The sequence below is a fragment of the Canis lupus genome, chromosome 13 (assembly GCF_048164855.1).
Source record: "Canis lupus baileyi chromosome 13, mCanLup2.hap1, whole genome shotgun sequence".
NCBI lineage: Eukaryota > Metazoa > Chordata > Mammalia > Carnivora > Canidae > Canis > Canis lupus.
In genome coordinates, this window is record NC_132850.1 from 39,202,077 (window position 1) to 39,219,586 (window position 17,510).

The following is a 17,510-nucleotide window of genomic DNA, read 5'->3' on the forward strand; positions in this document are numbered from 1 at the left end:
CCGCCAAGCCAGCAGGTGGTCAGTAAGGCAGGAAAAAGTCAGGAACAGGAAGGTCAATGACCTTGAGGCCAGAAGCCAGTGCCAGCCCAGGAGGAGTCAAGCCACAGGGAAGGTGATGCCATCTGATGTCCTGAATTCCCTCATCACTATAACAAATAGGGAAAAGTGGTGACATTCTCTCGGCCCTGAGAACTAGGGACGTCGCCAGTGCTCTCTGGGCCTCAGTTTCCTTACCTATATAAATGAAAAGATTGAAAAGATCTGTAAGGTTCCTGCCGGCTGCTCAAAATCTGTGATTTTTAACTGTGCAGTGAAGACATTTCCTGCCTCCTGCGGTTGATCCCACCAGCAGGAGTCTCTCTCCCTGGTGTTTCTGAAATCCCTGCACACTCTTCTGCTAGTTCTGAGCCTTTGCATGAGTACTTTGCTCTTTCAGGGAATGCTAGAAAATCTTTCTCTTCTCTTTCAAACCTCATCATCATCTTTTGAAGAGCCAGCTAAAAGTGAGTTGTTTGGGTTTTTTTTGAAACACCCCCCCCCCCCCCCCCGCCACAGACCCAGTCCTTCTGTAGTCCCAGAGTATTTTACACATACTTCCCTCACTTTATTTGTGACCTTAACCTTCTTGTGCCTCAGTCTCCTCATCTGTAAAAGGGGAAGAACTACAGTACCAAACTTACAGGATTACAACAAACATTAGTTATCCTTATACCTGTAAAACATTTAAAACAGAGCCTGTACATAGTAGGCTGTCAGTCAACGTGGACAATACCTCCTCTACAGCACTTAACAAACTATCAGTAAAAGAGTCCACCTCCATAAAATCTGAGTTCTGGAGGGCAGAAAGTGAATATTACTCATATCTTTGTCCCCAGTGTCTATCTCCATATCTGGCACAAAGAATAGATGAATACAGTTGGGATTTTTTGTTGTTTTTTGTTTTTTGGGTTTTTTTTTTCAATGAGAGGGAAAAGAAGAGACTAATGGGTTGATTGCGCTAGAAGGGAAAAATGTTTGCCTCTCAGTTTTAACTCTGCATTATTTAGATAAATAACTGGCAAAATATGAGCATCCTCAATAGAAATTGTTTTTCCTTTATTTTTTTTTATTTTTTTTTGTTTTGTTTTTCCTTTAATAATCTAAACTCGTACCCAGCTAGGTCTGTCTTCCAGGCCCAAATCATAAACATTCATGTTTGAATTTGAATTTGAATGCTTATGAAGGGTTAGTTTCATATTTGCATGGGAAGTTTTGCATTTTAATAAATGTAAATCATGTTTCTGCAAATGAATGATTAGAGAATCCAAAAACTACCCAGGAGCAATTTAGACTCTTTTGCAATTACCCAGAAAGAGGGAAGGGAAAAGAGAATGACAGGTAGTGAGCTAACCCAAGCTCTTTTTTACATTGTTTTCAAAGGTTAAGTTGAGGAAGTGAAAATAATAAAGAAAGGGAAGAATCACAAGAAACCAGGTCATCAAGATGATATCAAAAAATCAAGAATTCTTTAAGAGAGTGAAGAAAACGAGGCACACATGTCCCAAGATATATCATATATGTGTTGATATATCTCAAGATATTTATCAGATTTGGGGATCCCTAGGTGGCTCAGCGGTTTAGTGCCTGCCTTCAGTCCAGGGTGTGATCCTGGAGTCCCAGGATCAAGTCCTACATCGGGCTCCCTGCATGGAGCCTGTTTTTGCCTGTGTCTCTGCCTCTCTCTCAGTCTGTGTCTCTCATGAATAAATAAATAAAATATTGTTTTTAAAAAAAGATATTTATCAGATTCAAATAAAAGAAAACAAGTAATCAGAACATATTTTCTAAAACTTTCAAAATTCAGTAGGAAAACAACCCAATTGAAAAATAGACAAAATATTAAGGTGCTTAATTTGTACTTATAAACCCATGGAAATATGTTCAACATCATTAATCATTAGGGAAAGATCTATTAACCACATTCCACTACACACCTATTAGAATGACTCAAACTAAAATTCCTTACAATACCAAGTGCTAGCAAAGACGTAGAACAACAAGAATGCTCATGTATTGTCAGTGGGAATGCAAAATATTCCAGTTAGGAAAACGGTTTGGTAGTTTCTCATAAAGGTGAATATATACTCACCCTAAGACCTCGCTATCCCACTCCTGGTGTTGACCCAAGAGAACTAAAGATACAAACACCTATGTATTGTTAAAAAAAAAAAAAAAAAATTCAACTGAGTAAATTTGAAGATCTAATTGGCTTTCTTCAAACAATTCATAAATTGGGAAGCATCCTATCTGCCAAGTAGAAAGGCACCCCAAGGAACTGTACAAAATAGAATTTTATAGGCAGAAACAGGACGGTTGCTAGCAAAAGAAAGGGTTGTTTCAGACAGGTTCACTTTCTCCTCAAGAGTAGTCTTACCATGCAGATGATCTCTCAAGTGCTGATCAGGAAATTCCAGATTGGTTGGCTTAAAATTTCACTCCTGGGAGATGCTGAAACTGCAAACAGATTAAGTCTTGGGGAGGCATGTAACAAAAGTGACTCCATTTCGGTCTGTTGTCTCTTTTTAACAATACTAATGTTTATAATAGCTGTATTTAGGAAACAACTCAAATGTCCATCAACTAGTGAGTAGATAAACATCCATACAATGGTGCACTAATCAGCAATGGGAAAAAAAAAAATCTCAGTGATACAGGGAACAATGCGGATGACTCCCCAAAAGCATCATGCTCACTGAAAGATACCATATTCGAAAGATTACAAACTGTACCTTTCCATTAATATGATATTCTGGACATGGAAATCCTATCAGCGGTGGCCTGGGGCTGGAGAGAAGGGATTGACTGCGAAGGCGCATAATGGAAGTTTGTGACGGAGGTGATAGGAGTGATAGAAATAGTCTATAACTAGAGTCATAGAACAGTACTGTTAAAAAAGAATGAATTTTACTGGACATAAATTATACCTCAATAAACCCTAAAAATAGTAAATAGACAAATACATTTATTTTAAAAATGAATAAGAGGCCAAGAAAAAGCTAACATAGCTTGAGAGATCCTGTATCACCCATCCTGCTCCCCTGGACCTTTCTGCCTCATTTCTCCCATGGTCCTTCTCAGGATCCCTACGCACTTCCACCTTTTTTCAACCACTCTCCTCGCCACATTTCCGCAGCTCCTATAACTTTTGCACACACAATTCTCTCTACTGAGAAAACTCTTCCTTCTGCATCTTCTTCTTAGTAACTGTCACAATTGTAATTTAACTTTTTTGTTGTTTTTATTCTTTGATTAATGACAGGTGTCTCCCCAGCTCACATGAAAGTTCCTTGAGGTCAGGGTTCTTGTTCATCACGGCACCTCCAGCGGCCAGCACAGCACTTGGCTTACGTAATGAGTACTCAACCATTCTGGTCAACTGCCTACTCATTGTCTCAACCTTAACACATCCAAAACCAAAATGCTGATTATCCCCCAAAATACTGCTCCAGGTGCAGAGCTGTCATGTTGTGCACTTCCAAGGAGTGTGGCCACGGAGTATCTATGTGAATCCTGTGGGCTCCCCAGTGTACTTTTGTTGGGGGCCAAGGGCAGGCTGCCCCAAAATGGGCCACTTTAGGCATTAAGGTTATTTTGAGTTAAAAAGTATTCCAAACACAGCTGGTTCAGAAAAAGCTCTTTAGCTAACCCACAGCTGCCTAAAAGGATTGAGATAGAAGTAACTACATTACAATACGAACTAAGTGCGGCCTGTTTGATTAAAGTCCTCTCTTCGTTGTATTGTTTCTCAGTAGCCCAGGAAACACTCGTTTACCAAATATTTACTCTTTTTCATTCTTCCTGAAAATGCATTCCTTCCCTTTGAAGACTAAGACTCTTAACATCTTCTCCTTATTTCATAACAACATTTGTATCTTTCATTTTGCCTGTCTTTGGAATTTCCATGTCTGTATGGATTCCTTCTACGTATGCTACTAAATTTAATTCTTTCCTATTAATATGTCACATGTCAATTTGTTTGTTTTTTAGAGTCAGGGAGGGGTAGAGGGAGGGAGAGAATCTTAAACAGGCTCTATGCCCACTGCGGAGCCCAACAGGAGGTTCCATCTCACAACCCTGAGATGTCTCCTCATCTCAATTTGATTCTCACTCTAGCTAGATGAACCTTAAAGGGAACACGAATTCTTGCTCCCTTCACATAAACTATCGATATGGATGGTATCCTTTGAGGTCGTGCACTATTTTCCACTTCAGTTCATGGCAACTCTATCCTTCCAGTTGCTCAGACCAAAAAATTTGGAAGCGTCTTTAAAAAAAAAAAAAAAAAAAGATTTTATTTATTTCATAGAGGGAGAGACAGTGCAATCACAAGCAGGGAAGTGACAGACAGAGGGAGAGGGAGAAGCAGGCTCCCCACCGATGTGGGGCTCAGTCCCAGGACTCCGGGATCATGACCTGAGCAGAAGGCAGACGCTTAACTAACTGAACCCCCTAGGCACCCCGTAAGTGTCTTTGATTCCTCTTTTACTCTTACACCTCACATTCACGCCTCACATTCAGGAAGTTCTATCAGGAAAGCTCTACCTTCAAAATATGTCAGCACCTCTCATGTTCTCCAAAACTCCCAGGTTAGCCTGACCCACCTCACCTGCTTCATGGGTTGTTGCAACAGACTTCATCGGTCTCCCTGCTTCTGCTCTGCCTCCACAATCTATTCTCAACCCAGTAGCCAAAAACTCTTTAAAACATAAATTAGACCAGGTCATGTCTCTCTCCAAAACCCTACAGCAGCATATTTCCCCTCAGAATAAAAGTCAAAGTCTTTACAATGACCTCTAAGGCCCCATAGGTCTTTTAGATAGCTATGTGGCCACAGCCCTTACTTCAAGTCTGTTCAAATGCTACCTTACTAAAATGAGGCCTATTTGACCACTGTATTTAATTTGCCACTCTCTAAACCCTCTTATAATGTCATCTTTTTCTATTTCTGCTCTTGTCACCCCGTAGCATATTTATTTATTAAATTCACTGTTTGCTGGCTACCTTCTATTAGGATATAAACTCCACAAGAGGAAAATGTATTCATTAAAACCTCCTCCTATGTCTAAAACAACGCCCGGCACATTGTAGGTTCAATAGTGAATGAATAACTACAGTGCCTAAGCAATTAAAGATTAGTAAATATTAGTACAGGAATGAGTGTGACACATTATGCTGATACTAGCGATAAAGGTTTTCCCTCTCTAACACATATTTGTCAATATAAAGTATGTGGAACCATGGAGCAGGGTGAATTTTGTACAAGATTTGCAGTCAAGGCTTGGGGGTGATTCCTGGCTTCTCACCACTTCCTATCTGAGTGACTCTACAAGATTCTCTTCCTCCAACCTCTAAAATAGGGATAAAACACCCACCCTCTTGACCTCAGAGGACTGCGGAGAAGATGAAGTGAATGCGAATGATTCTGCACGCTGTGATAAGCTCAACAGCCAGTTATTTCGGTAGAGCAAGATCTGAAACTTTCAATAACATTGATTGTCACCATGCTATTCACTTCCAAAGATGGTTCTGTGTCGTCCCTGCTGCCAGTAGATTTTAACCTTTACGTTCACCCGGTGCTGACAGTGAGGAATCTCTGAGCTCCCTTACCCTGTTCAGGTTAATCAACCTCTCTTCCTTTCCATTTTAGGAAAATGGGCAGCAGGTGCTCAGTTTCCTGCTCCATGATCTGTGCTGACTCAGGCCACTTCTTCATTTCCCTAGGGAGTGGAAAAAAAAAAAAGTAAAAACCCGTGTATGAAAACAGGCATAGCTTTACCACAGCTTAGGTGCAGAGGATGATGTCTCTTCTGAAAGGACAAGGATTAAACCTTTTCTACTCGGAGTGGGGGAGGGGTGAAGATAGACCTTTCAATTAATCTGGGTTCCCACTTGCCCTGCAGTTTGGCCAACACAAAGACCTGGGACAAATCCCTTCAATCTTACAAGGAAAAAAAGCGGTCATCGTAGTTATCACAGTGCCCTTTGGACCTTACAATTTACTGGAGCGTTAGGAGTAGAAGGAGGGCATAGGGCATGGAGTTTTATTGAGGCTTCTAGTGTACTTAACACACACACACAAATATATATATATATATATATATATATATGCCCAAACAGGCCTCAGAAATTGCTGGTTTTTTTTTTTTTTTAAGTCTGTATTAAATAATCCCTTTCATCACATGGAAAAACACCACCTAACCTATGATCCCCCGCCAAAAAAAAAAAAAATGTATTACTTCATTACCCTGCAAGGACTGGATTCCGTACATTTAAGTTCTACGATGAAAACTTTCAATCATGTCAAGTCTGGGACTCTAGAAATTTGCTTATTTAGGGATCATGGTCAAAGTTTCTGTGGGAGGTCCTCTTTGGAAGGGGTTTGATTCTGTTCATGAAAAGGCTAAGGATGGCACAGATTATCCCATGAGCCCACCTTCTTCCTAACCGTAGGTTCAATTAACAGCACATCCTTGTTTTTGAATTATTTACATGTTATGATAATGATTTTGCCATTTACGTGTTTATCATTTTCAAGCAAACTGTGGACGCCTCAGGAAAGAGACTGAAATACAGAAGAAGAAAAAAATCAGCTAACACACTTTGGTTTGGGCCACAGCTGGCCCAATGCACGAGCGCCCTCGTGTCCCCAAAGGTGACAGATTGAGGCGGCCCCGTAGCGTGGGTCAGCCCTGACTGCCCGGACGTCTGGCAACCAAATGCTGGCCGTGAACTTCGAGTTCAGAATGAAAATAGAAAAAAAAAAAAAAAAGAATGAAAATAGAAATGTGTGAAGGTGACGCTGTGCTTCAGTCCACATCCTCTTGTCACTACTACATTAAAAACCTCCCTCCAGAAACCCAGATCCTCCGGAAAGTATAGAGCTCCGGAACGCTATCTTCACCAACGCCCCCCTGATAAGCACGGAAGCGCATTTCGATTCAGTTCTAAATAAGTCTCTCTTGCCGCTAACGAGGAGTCCAGGGAGCCCAGAGGGCATGGCGAGGGCACGAGCGAGCCCGGGGTTCGGGTTGTCACACTTCCGGGCGGTGAGCCTAGGGAGGGACCTTCATTACTTTTGAAAAGAAGTTTTAGAGCCCAGCGGACACCAGCTCCTCGTTAGTATAGTGGTTAGTATCCCCGCCTGTCACGCGGGAGACCGGGGTTCAATTCCCCGACGGGGAGGTCGGCATGTTTTATCGATTCCTGTCGCTCTTTTCCGTATAGTTCACCTACGTCGCCCTAGGCCAACAAATACAAGACGCAGATACCTTTTGTGTGACTTTTAAAACGGGGGACCCTGAAGCTGAGAGCTCACTGCGACATAAAGGCTACCTGACTGGCAAAGCTTTACGTTGCCGGAGGAGGAGAAGCCGAGCCGCCGGCGGCCCCGCGCTGACAGCGGCCGCCAGAGCCCGCCTGCGCCTGCGCGTGCGCAGTGACGCCCGCCAAATTCCAACTCGAGGTCACGACCCCGGCGCGGAGCCCGAGTGGGGGCGGGGAGGGAGCCGGCGGAGTTTCCGGGCCTACAGGCCGCGCGGGAACGGAAGCGGCCTGGTGTGGCAGGGGGAGGAGCGCCTTCCCGGCCCCGGGGCCCCGGGGCCCCGCCTGGAAGGGAGACGCGCTCCTGCCGCTTCCGCTCGTTGCGCCCCCAAGTTCGGCGGAGGCTTAGCGATCAGTAAACCTGGGGCTCGGTGTCTCACTCCAGCCTGCGCGAGGCGGAGGGCCGAGCACGGAACTGGAAGGACGGACGCGTGTCCGGAGGAAACGCCATGTTACTTGAGTCCTAAGAAACCGCGCGAGCGACAGCCCAGCAGGACCTCGTGGCGCAACGGTAGCGCGTCTGACTCCAGATCAGAAGGCTGCGTGTTCGAATCACGTCGGGGTCATGGGCTTTTTTTTTTTTTTTTTTTTTTGTAGACGTCTTTAAAACGCTGGCTTCTGCAGATCTAGGATTATTCCCGCCGTTTTTTGAAAATGCCTTTGATTTTAGGATTGAATCGTCTTCATAAGTTATCCTAGTAATCCTTAGTGTGCGAAAAGACAAGGCTGACTTCATACCGTTCAGTTTTGTACTGTTTGGCTTTGTGAAGGGAGTTTTCCGTCATTTAATGTGCGTAGCACCTAGAAGTGTGGACTGTTACTGCTGTGCACTAGTGGGTGTATCCATCAGTCCAGCGGCTCAGCCCAAGAAATGTACAAGTTGTTTTCCCAAAAATGGTCTTGCTTTTGGAACCAAGGACAATAGAGTAAAAATGTCTAACATTGAATATTGTTGCGGTTTACGTGTTTTGGCCTGTGTACCAATAAACAATCTTAACGTGTGATGAGAATCCCACTTTTACAGATAAAACTGGCACACAGAGGAAAAGTTTCCAAACAAGGTAACTGACTACATGTCCTCTTCTTTACTGTTTTATAATAAAGGTGGAGAAATTGTTGAAAGAACGTGCTAGAAGGCATTGGACCTAAGTGATACATCAGTAGCCCCTTTATAGTTTCACCAATTCATGTGAGTGGGGACAAGTCTGATACCACGTTAAATTATTAATCTCTTTCATAGGGAGCAGAGCTTCATCACCTTTGTGAGCTCCAGGACGCTCAGTACTGAATAGTGCCCGAAGGCATGTGTCAGACATTTGTTGTACAAAAAATGAACAAGATGATGAGAAATATTTTTAGATCTTTATTGGCCACGTTCCATAAAAGTCCTTGAGTTTTTCTGCTCAGTCTTTTGAAAATATCAAGTACTAATTTCTTATGATAAATTATGTCAGGTTAAAACCTAATACAGCACTATAGCCAGACATTCTATTTTCACTTTGTGTAGTTTGTTCTTTCCTCTATTTGGATGGAGTGAGGTTAGACCATCCATTTCCACAGATATGAACCACCAACTATGATGAGCCTAATAACCGTGCTCAGCACTGAGGGATACACTGGGTAACCAAATACCATAATGTGTTCGGCTAAGTGCCATGAAAGTAACATGAGCAGAGTGGTATGTAGGTGCTAAAATAGGGACATTAATTCTGCCCTAGGTAGTTCAAGAAGGCCCCATAAAGGAGTATCTTGAAAAATACAAGTTTGCTGTGTTACTTTAAGGCATTTATTTATCTAGTAGACATACATGAATGCTTTCAAAGAGTCAAGCACTGTCAATATCCCTGGGGTCTGGTTTCTTCAATTATAAAAGTAGTGGTTTATGTTAGTTTGCTCAGGCTGCTGTAGCAAAAGACTGGAAGGCTTACACAAGAAATTTATTTTCTCGTGGTTCCGGAGCCTAGAAGTTCAAGATCCAAGTGACAGTGATTTCTTCTGAGACCTGTCCTTGGCTTTTAGGTGGCCACCTCACCGTATCCTTACATGGTCATTCCTCTGTGTGCGCACATCCGTGCTGATGTCCAAGTTTCCTTTTATAAGGAACCCAATAGGCCTACGCTAATGGCCTCATTTTAACTTAATTACCTCTTAAAAGTCCTTATCTCCAAATATAGTCACATTTTGAAGTACTGGGGAGTACTCAGGGCTTCCACATATGAATTTTGAGAGGCCACAATTCTCCCCATAACAGAACTTCTGTTCCTTCTCCCCCAGCAACCTTTGAATCTATAGCATACATCTGTAACAATGCCTACTTGATCTTAGCTTGGACCAAGCATGTTATCTCATTTGTAGGAAATCATGCTTTTGTGTGCAGCAGAGCAGGTAATGTTACCTTGTTAATCATTTTGTTATTGCAGCCCTAGCAAACTAATACACTTTCTTTGGAGAACTGCTAGTTCTGGCTGGAAAAGAAGAGAGAAAAACTGTAGAGTTAAACAGGAGTTAGATCAATCCATCAGGATCTTTTAACTGATTTGGATTTTATTCTGAGGACAATGCAAAACTATTATTCAAGACTATGACAAGGTTAACTCTGGCTTTACAAAGTATGTTTAAAAAAAAAAAAAAAAAGGCCTAGAGCTGTTGTTTCCAGACCTAGGAACAAGTTAGAAATGCAAATGTTCAGGTCCCAGTCCACCCCATACCTACACAGACTCAGAAAACTCTGGGGATGGGGCCTGGCAACAAGAGTTTTAATCAGGCCTTCCAGGTGATTTAAATGCCGACTAAAGTTTGAGAACCAGTGGCCTATAGAACAAGGCCAGACTGGAGGTCCCGCTTACCTCACAGGGTTGAGAATCAAATTGGACACAGCATAGGGAATATGGTCAATGATAGTCTAACAGCCCTGTATGGTGACAGATGGTGGCTACACTTGTGGTGAGCACAGCAGAACTTAGGAGTTGAGTCACTATGTTGTACACTTGAAACTAATATAACATTGTGTTTCACCTATACTCAAAAAAAAAAAAAAAAAAAACTTTAAAAAAACAATCAGGATTTTGAACATTGGCACTTAGTCCCTGGGACATTGCGGCCAGGTTGGCTTGGCTTGTCTCTAGCGCTAAGTGTTGAGCTCTAGAGGCGGCTCTAGAGATGTCTGTGAAGTTTGTAGGCTTTGTGATAAAGAAAATTCTTAGTTTCTGGGGTAAGAGGGGCAAGCTGCTGTTGGGCTTCAACATCAGCTTGCGGAGGGCCGGCTCGGGGAGTCTGAATGGTACCAAACAAGACAACCCCGGCCCTAGGTACCACATCCAAGACCTAGGTCTCAGAAAGATCCATAAAGCTGCCACCATGGGGAACGTAGTGAAAGTACAGTAGATTCTGTTGCTGGGGATAAATGACTGGAATGATAGAGACAAGATGAACAGGTAATAGGGACTTTGAGGCTGGCAGGGAGGAGGCGGAGTAGACGGGGAGAGGCACTCACCTTCCTGGCCTCAGACTGGAGAGCTGAGCCCTCTGTCACCCAGGGCACTTGGCCATCTTTCTTCCAGTGGCCCCGTAGCACCTAGGTCCTGGGAACCTTAGGTGGGGTCAACGTCCGGCCGACTGAGCAACAAAAAATCTTCAGCTGCCTTTGGACCCGTTCATAATTCTCCATAGGGAGCACTTTACAGACGGGCTTGATGTGATTTAACGAATTTTCAATAGTAGTAGAAACGAAAATAAGGGGTTGCCTGGGTGGCTCGGTCGGTAAGCATCTGCCTTCGGCTCAGGGCATGATCCTGAAGTTCCAGGATCGAGCATGGAGCCTGCTTCTCCTCTGTCTGCCACTCTCTGTCTCTCATGAATAAATAAAATCTTTAAAAAAAATCAAATGAGATATACATAAAAATGTTGTAAAGAAGTATATATACATGTCATTATTTATATTGCTACAGCTCTAAGATTGTTACTTCACAGGTTCCAGCTTCTTTCCAAGTTTGGACATCTGTACTTTCCTAGAATAGCCCATTTGCTGACTTGCTATATAGCTCTGAAACAACTTAAAATCCAACACTTTAACTTCTACAAATATTTTATAGGAATGAGGTCAAGAAAGAGGCTCTGAAATACAGATCCATATTTGAATTCCCACTTAATACATCTGTGATTTTGTTCTATTTCACTAAAATCTTTCCAGGCATTTATTCTCCCAAGTAGATTTATCCACTAGTATAGAATGCTCTAAGCATTTATTTCACCTGTTCAATAAACTAGGCTTCTCTTTTGAGATTACTGTTAATCAGTTACCTAAGACTGATGAACTGATAAAAATGAAGCCTTTGGAAATACAAAACTGAAAGACTGAATTCTGATAAGCCAAGTGATTTCCCAATTTCTCACACTAATTTCAAAAGAAGTTATATTTATAAAAGCATGTGTTCATCAGAGAAATCTTCAGAAATACAGAATAAGAAAGTAAAAATTACTTGTTCCCTATCACCTAGACGAAATTATTACAAATATTTTGGTCTATATCCATTTAGTCTTTTTTCTTTGTATAAATTTTTAAATAAACATATATCCAACATATATCCATACACACTACAGTTCTTTATAGAACTGAGATCTTACTCTAATATGGTTCTCTATTTTTTTCTACTTATTTTTTACTCAATGTTGTATTGTGAAAATCTTCTCATATTCTTAAGAAAAATGTGAAGAATATGACTTTTATGACCACGTAGTCATCTACTCCGCTTGAGGTGACACCTTTAAATTCACAACCAAGCCCTCTGCAAAACGGGGTAATGAAAAACAAAAAAGTCAGCTGTACGTTTAGAACATTAAAAACTTCAAAAAGGAAAAAAAAAAAAAAAACTTCAAAAAGGAAAATGAAGGCAACTATCCAAATGATTTATGAGAAAAAAAAAGTTTCACAACAGTTTTCTGACAGTTATTCCATTGGTATGTTTTTTTCTTAAAGCCATGGCTTCACATAGAATATCTTTCCACTGTTTCCCAAGATTTTTAGGTATCAATGCTGTAACATTTTAAAGAGTTTAAAAAAAAAAGAAAACCCAATACCAAAATAAATAAAACCCAATAGCTGTTTCAACAAAAAAAAAGATAATTTTCTAAAATTTTATATTGTATGAATAAAATAAAATAAAATGCCAAGTCTTTTTTTTTTTCCAATTAAGAAATTGCACAGGGCAGTAGAATATGTGATTCTTGACCTCAGAGTTGTGAGTTTGAGCCCGATGTTGAGCAGGGAGCCTACTTAAAATGTAAAAATAATGAAAAAAAAATTAAGAAATTTCATGGGCAGTGACTCAAAGAATCAAGTCCTTGAGCAGGAGAGAAGAATGAGATCCAGAGTACAAGGGGTGGAGTTCTTTCTGACAGTTTTCTCTTCCATTGAAACAAGAAAGATGCAAGAGCAAATGAGCACGGATGTGAACTTCTGAAGTTGAGGCATTCCCTGCCGGTGGTTTCCAGTTTCTCAAGTATGATGCAAGTACACCAGCTGAAAATGGGTGAGGGTTAAAGGATATAAGAGATTTGAGTTGAGAAGCCAAGGTATGAATGGTTAATCCAGAGAATGAATAGTTTTGCCAGCCAGTATGAAGTGCTCCTGTGAGGTCTCAGATCATACATAAATTAAAACCAGTCAGCCCTGTTGTATGGTTTTTCTATAGCAGTCTTTGCTACTTGGATGCAAGCAAATGGAATGGAAAAGTTTCTTTCAGTGGGGTTCAATCCAAACAAGACTGAGGTTCTATCTTGAGAGTCCTCCAAGCAAGAAAGATAGAGACATTGGTATAAGAGGGTTGAAAATGCCTGCAAAAGAGCAATTGCAAGGATTGATCGAGGAATCTAAGTTGGGTAAATTGGAAGTGTTTATGATGCCAGAAGCATATAAATAGATTTTTTTTAGTGTTGGGCTTAATGGATTCGAAGTGTTAATAGGTCAGTGAGAGTATAATAAATGAGCTGAGGAAAAACGCTAATGATTGACAATTGGGATACTTGAAGTTGAGACTTAGAAGGCAAAACAGTTATTGATGACAAGGCTCAAAGTTTTACCACTTGGAATGAATGGATGATATGAAATAGAGGAACAAGTTGTTGAAGAAGATGAAGAGCTAAAAAATCTAAAAGGCCAAGTGCTGAGGGTGCCTGGCTGGCTCAGTTGGAAGAACATACGACTTTTGATCTTGATCTTGGGGTCATCAGTTTGAGTCCTGTGTTGGGTGTAGAGATTACTTAAATAAATAAATCTTTAAAAAATAAAAATAAAACTAAGTTGCATGGGCCATCTCTAAGAATGTTAAATTCACAGAGAATATGGACAAGGATGGTGCAGAAACCTAGAACAAGGAAAAACAGCCTATAATATCTGAGGGAGAGTGGCCAGAAGGTTGATAAATGATAAAGATGATAAAAGATGATTTACCCAGATTATATGAACTTCAAATGTTTTTGAAGGAGGAAAGAGGAAGAATAGTTTTGAAGTAGTAATCAAGAACAAAGAGGCCACCCAAACCTGTGGCCCAACCTCTTGGCCTTAAGGTACACAGGGTATGAGGAAAACATAACTCATACTTAGGAGAGTTGAAAGCAAAAATTACTTTTATCACTAAAAATTTATAGTGCTTGGGCTATAACTGGGTGCATCTAGGACAATTCCAAGTCTGAATGTGATTAGTCATGACTTTGTGATGATATGGAAAGGTGATCTCACGGTCTGATCTCTTGTGACATCAACCGTATCTCCTGAGAAACGTAGAATCTGCACATAACCTCTAGTTCATGGTGTCTAAGGATAAGAGGAGAGATAACTAATGAAAGGGAATGAAAACGTTTTTGCTTAAGGAATATCCACTTCAAGCATCTGAATGCAGTTCTTTATGAATTATATTATCTTTTATGTTGGCTTATAGGGCATAGTACTATGTCTATTTATTTTAAAGATTTTACTTATTTGAGAGAGAGCACGGCACGCAAGTGGGGGTGGGGAAAAGCAGGGGGATAGAGACAAGCAGACTCAGAGCCCTATGTGGGGCTCAATCTCAGGACCCTACCGTCATGACCTGAGCTCAAATCAAGTTTGATGCTTAACCAACTGAGCCACACAGGCACTCCATGCTGGGTCTATTTTTTTTTTTTTTTAAGATTTTATTTATTTATGAGAGACACAGAGAGAGAGGCAGCCCGATGTGGGACTCAATCCCAGGACCCAGGACCCAGGATCACACCCGGGCTGAAGGCAGGCACTAAACCTGGGAGCCACCCAGGGATCCCCCCATGCTGGGTCTATTTAAAGCAAGTTACAAAAACAAACACCTTGCGAACTCAACAGGTGATTTTTTTTTTTTTTTTTTTTTTTAGCTCAAGGTCAAAAAGCAGGATGAAGTATTATCATTAAGGACTACGCAGCCTGAAAAACGGAAAAATATCTGGAGTGCAAGGGCCCTATGAAAAAAGCCACTGCACTACCCTCAGGTGAGTCTGTGACTTCAGCATTGTATTCTACTCACATCAAATTTAGGTATAATATTATCTTCAGATATCCTTCTCCAAGTATCCATTTCAGGGACCAAGCTGCTCAGGTATCCTCAGAACACAGGGCAGCTGTCAGAGCCGGGAGACCCTTCTATGTACCCACCCTGGTCAGATCATATATAGCCTTAGTAATTCTTACCCTTTTCAGGTACAGCAGCAAAACCTACCTCTGAAAAACTGTTAGTACAGTCAGGACAGAGCCAAATTCTTCAACTAGCAAGTTAACAATTTAGCACGGCCTAATTCAAAAGGGTAGAATAGACCCATCGGCTGTGGTCTTGCTGTGATTATGTATTTGTGGTGCAAAATCATGGTCCTTTAAGTCGCTGCTCAGTTCCCCTTATGAAGATAAAAGCAATTCCCTAGGTGCCCAGGGAAGCTGTGGGGAGAAAAATGAGGTAACTTTCACAAGGCATCCTTAAAATGTACAAAACAATTTGCTACTTAAAAGACAATTTTAATTTGCACTACTAGCTTATTACTATTGCTTAAATATATGTAATACTGAGAGTTTTAGAAAATAAACACAAAATTGCCCCCTAGGAAAAGAATCTATCATTAAACAGTGTCTCCTCAATTTGAACAAAATAAAATGACTTAACTCAAAATAGGGAGCATTTTTAGGGAAAGCATTTTTGTTTTATTTTATTTTATTTTATTTTAGTCTGGGGGTCTGCGTGGACCAGCCCCGCAACCCCCAGCCAAGTGAAAGCATTTTTTAAAAATTTACTCAAACAACCATGCAGAAATCAGATAACATTTTTAAAATTTTTAAGCAGCTTATAATGCAGTTTGGAGTACAGAATTCTGGGGAAATGATCAAGGAGCCCTAAATGCAAAGTCAGTTTCATTTTTTTCTTGGAAGAAAAGCATCTTGGAATGCATCTATTCGTAAGAAACACAGGTATTTGTCACCAGTGGTTATTTGTTTGCAGGAAAACATTTTAATCTTATGAAACTTGAGACTTTTTAATGTGAATCAGTAATACGGGTGTGATTAGGGTTCCTGGCCTGACCATAGGTCACCCAGCTCTTCTATGGTTGAAATCTAGGTATGCACCATCTGTTTCCTTAAGTTGCCCATCAAGGCATTCCTAAAGGTTTCCCTTTCCCTTCGACCGGTCGTATTATGAAACATTAGGTTTGACTCAGTTACGGTTAAGATTCTTAGGGGTCTACGAATCTAATCCAGAGATGCTCTCAACAAAAATGCAATTGTGCCCCAATGTGCAAAACGAAATCCTTCAGGAACGTCCCAACCTGTAGGGCCAGAAACGAATGGAGTATTTGACGATGCAATTCTGTCACAAATTCAGGGGCATTTCAAAGTGCCCCGTAGTCGAGGTCTGGTTTTTCCTGAATTTCGGGAACAAAAGCGTTGGCCAGCAGGGACGGGGGCTGAACGGCTTGCTCGGCCCGTTCCGCCCGCAGGTGCACCGCAGCGAGGAAGATGAGCGCCGAGAAGCGCGCCCCGCTCCTTTTCTTTCCCTTCAGGGCGAGCGTCCGGGGGAGGAGAGGCTGCGGTGGTTCCCGGGCCGGCGGCGGCGGGCGGCTGAGAAAGGCCCAGCCCGGGGTGCCCGCGGCTGGCGAGGCAGGCGGCCCGTCCGAGGGCGACCGAGCCAGAGAGGAAAGCGGCTTCTCCAGCGGGGCGGCGTGGGGCGGGGCGGAGGAGGGGGCCGCACACCCGCGGGGCACGGCCGCTCCCTTAGCGGCGTCCTAGGCGGAGGGCGGGGAAGGGCGGGCGAGGGGAAAGCAGAAACGGAGCGCGCTCGGTCCGGGGCTCCCGCCCGAGCCGCTTTGAAACTGCGTCTCCACAACCCCTCGCCCCGAGCGGCGGCTAATGGAACCCGCGCGAGCGCTGCCACCAATCACGGCGCGGCTTCCTCCCGCCGCGGGCCAATGGCGGCGCGCGTTCTTGGGGCGTGGGCCAAACAGGCTGCTCCGGCCTCGCGGGTGGTGTGTGTGGGCTGGGGTTGGCGGAGGCGCCCGTCCTGGCCGCGCTGGGTCCGCACTTGTGCTCGGGCGGGGGGGCTTTTGTGTCCGGCTTCGGCCTGGCTTTGTGTGCGCGAGCGTGTGCGGTGCTCGGCGGCGCTCCTCCCGGGCGGGAGCCGTGAGACTCGGAGGCGGCAGCGCGGTCCCCCCCTCCGGCCCCGAGCGCGGCCGGAGAGCGAGCGCGCCGGCGTGAGCGGCGGCTGGGAGGGCTGCGGGCCAGGGGCTTCGCCGCCGCGATGCCGGAGTTCCTGGAAGACCCCTCGGTCCTGACGAAAGAGAAGTTGAAGAGTGAGTTGGTGGCCAACAACGTGACGCTCCCTGTCGGGGAGCAGCGCAAGGACGTGTACGTGCAGCTCTACCTGCAGCACCTCACGGCGCGCAACCGGCCGCCGCTCGCCGCCGGCGCCAACAGCAAGGGGCCCCCGGACTTCTCCAGCGACGAGGAGCGCGAGCCCACCCCGGTCCTCGGCTCCGGGGCCGCCGTCGCAGGCCGCAGCCGGGCCGCCGTCGGCAGGGTAAGGACGCCCGGCCGGGGCCACAAAGGCGGGCGGTTGTCGGTTGTCGCCGCCCCGCGCGAGCTCGCAGCCCTCCCTCCCTGGCGC

At 43.4% G+C, this 17,510-nt stretch overlaps 1 protein-coding gene, 2 long non-coding RNA genes and 2 other non-coding genes across 22 annotated transcripts in view; 3 read left to right on the forward strand and 2 right to left on the reverse strand.

Moving 5' to 3' along the window:
* LOC140602933 (uncharacterized) overlaps nt 1-7,460 on the reverse strand; it is a 105,587-nt gene extending 98,127 nt beyond the window's left edge. For 6 of the 9 annotated variants that reach the window (XR_012005937.1, XR_012005938.1, XR_012005940.1 and 3 more), the window contains exons 1-3: nt 7,308-7,460; nt 5,647-5,756; nt 2,414-2,493 (exon numbers count right to left, since the gene is read on the reverse strand). This is a non-coding gene — a long non-coding RNA (uncharacterized lncRNA). The remainder of the gene's footprint in view (nt 1-2,413; nt 2,494-5,646; nt 5,757-7,307) is intronic. The other 3 variants (XR_012005942.1, XR_012005943.1, XR_012005941.1) reach the window with 1 other exon arrangement.
* Nucleotides 7,150-7,221, forward strand: TRNAD-GUC (transfer RNA aspartic acid (anticodon GUC)). The gene has a single exon. It is a non-coding gene; the product is annotated as a tRNA-Asp (tRNA).
* The window catches only part of TMPO (thymopoietin), a 38,127-nt gene continuing 28,031 nt past the window's right edge, over nt 7,415-17,510 (forward strand). The window contains exons 1-2 of one of the 10 annotated variants that reach the window (XM_072773203.1): nt 7,415-7,501; nt 14,743-14,856. Coding sequence is in view for 5 of the 10 variants with exons in the window: in XM_072773205.1 (XP_072629306.1) it covers nt 17,145-17,423 (279 nt within the window). In the remaining 5 variants the exon portion in view is untranslated. Of the gene's footprint in view, nt 7,502-7,633; nt 7,871-7,958; nt 8,421-12,779; nt 12,888-14,471; nt 14,621-14,742; nt 14,857-16,850; nt 17,424-17,510 lie in introns of those variants that run through there. The other 9 variants (XM_072773201.1, XM_072773199.1, XM_072773202.1 and 6 more) reach the window with 9 other exon arrangements.
* TRNAW-CCA (transfer RNA tryptophan (anticodon CCA)) lies at nt 7,854-7,925 on the forward strand. Its single transcript has one exon. It is a non-coding gene; the product is annotated as a tRNA-Trp (tRNA).
* LOC140602934 (uncharacterized) lies at nt 8,019-17,463 on the reverse strand. Its single transcript, XR_012005944.1, has 2 exons — nt 15,084-17,463; nt 8,019-11,226 (listed from the first exon to the last, which is right to left on the reverse strand). It is a non-coding gene; the product is annotated as an uncharacterized lncRNA (long non-coding RNA).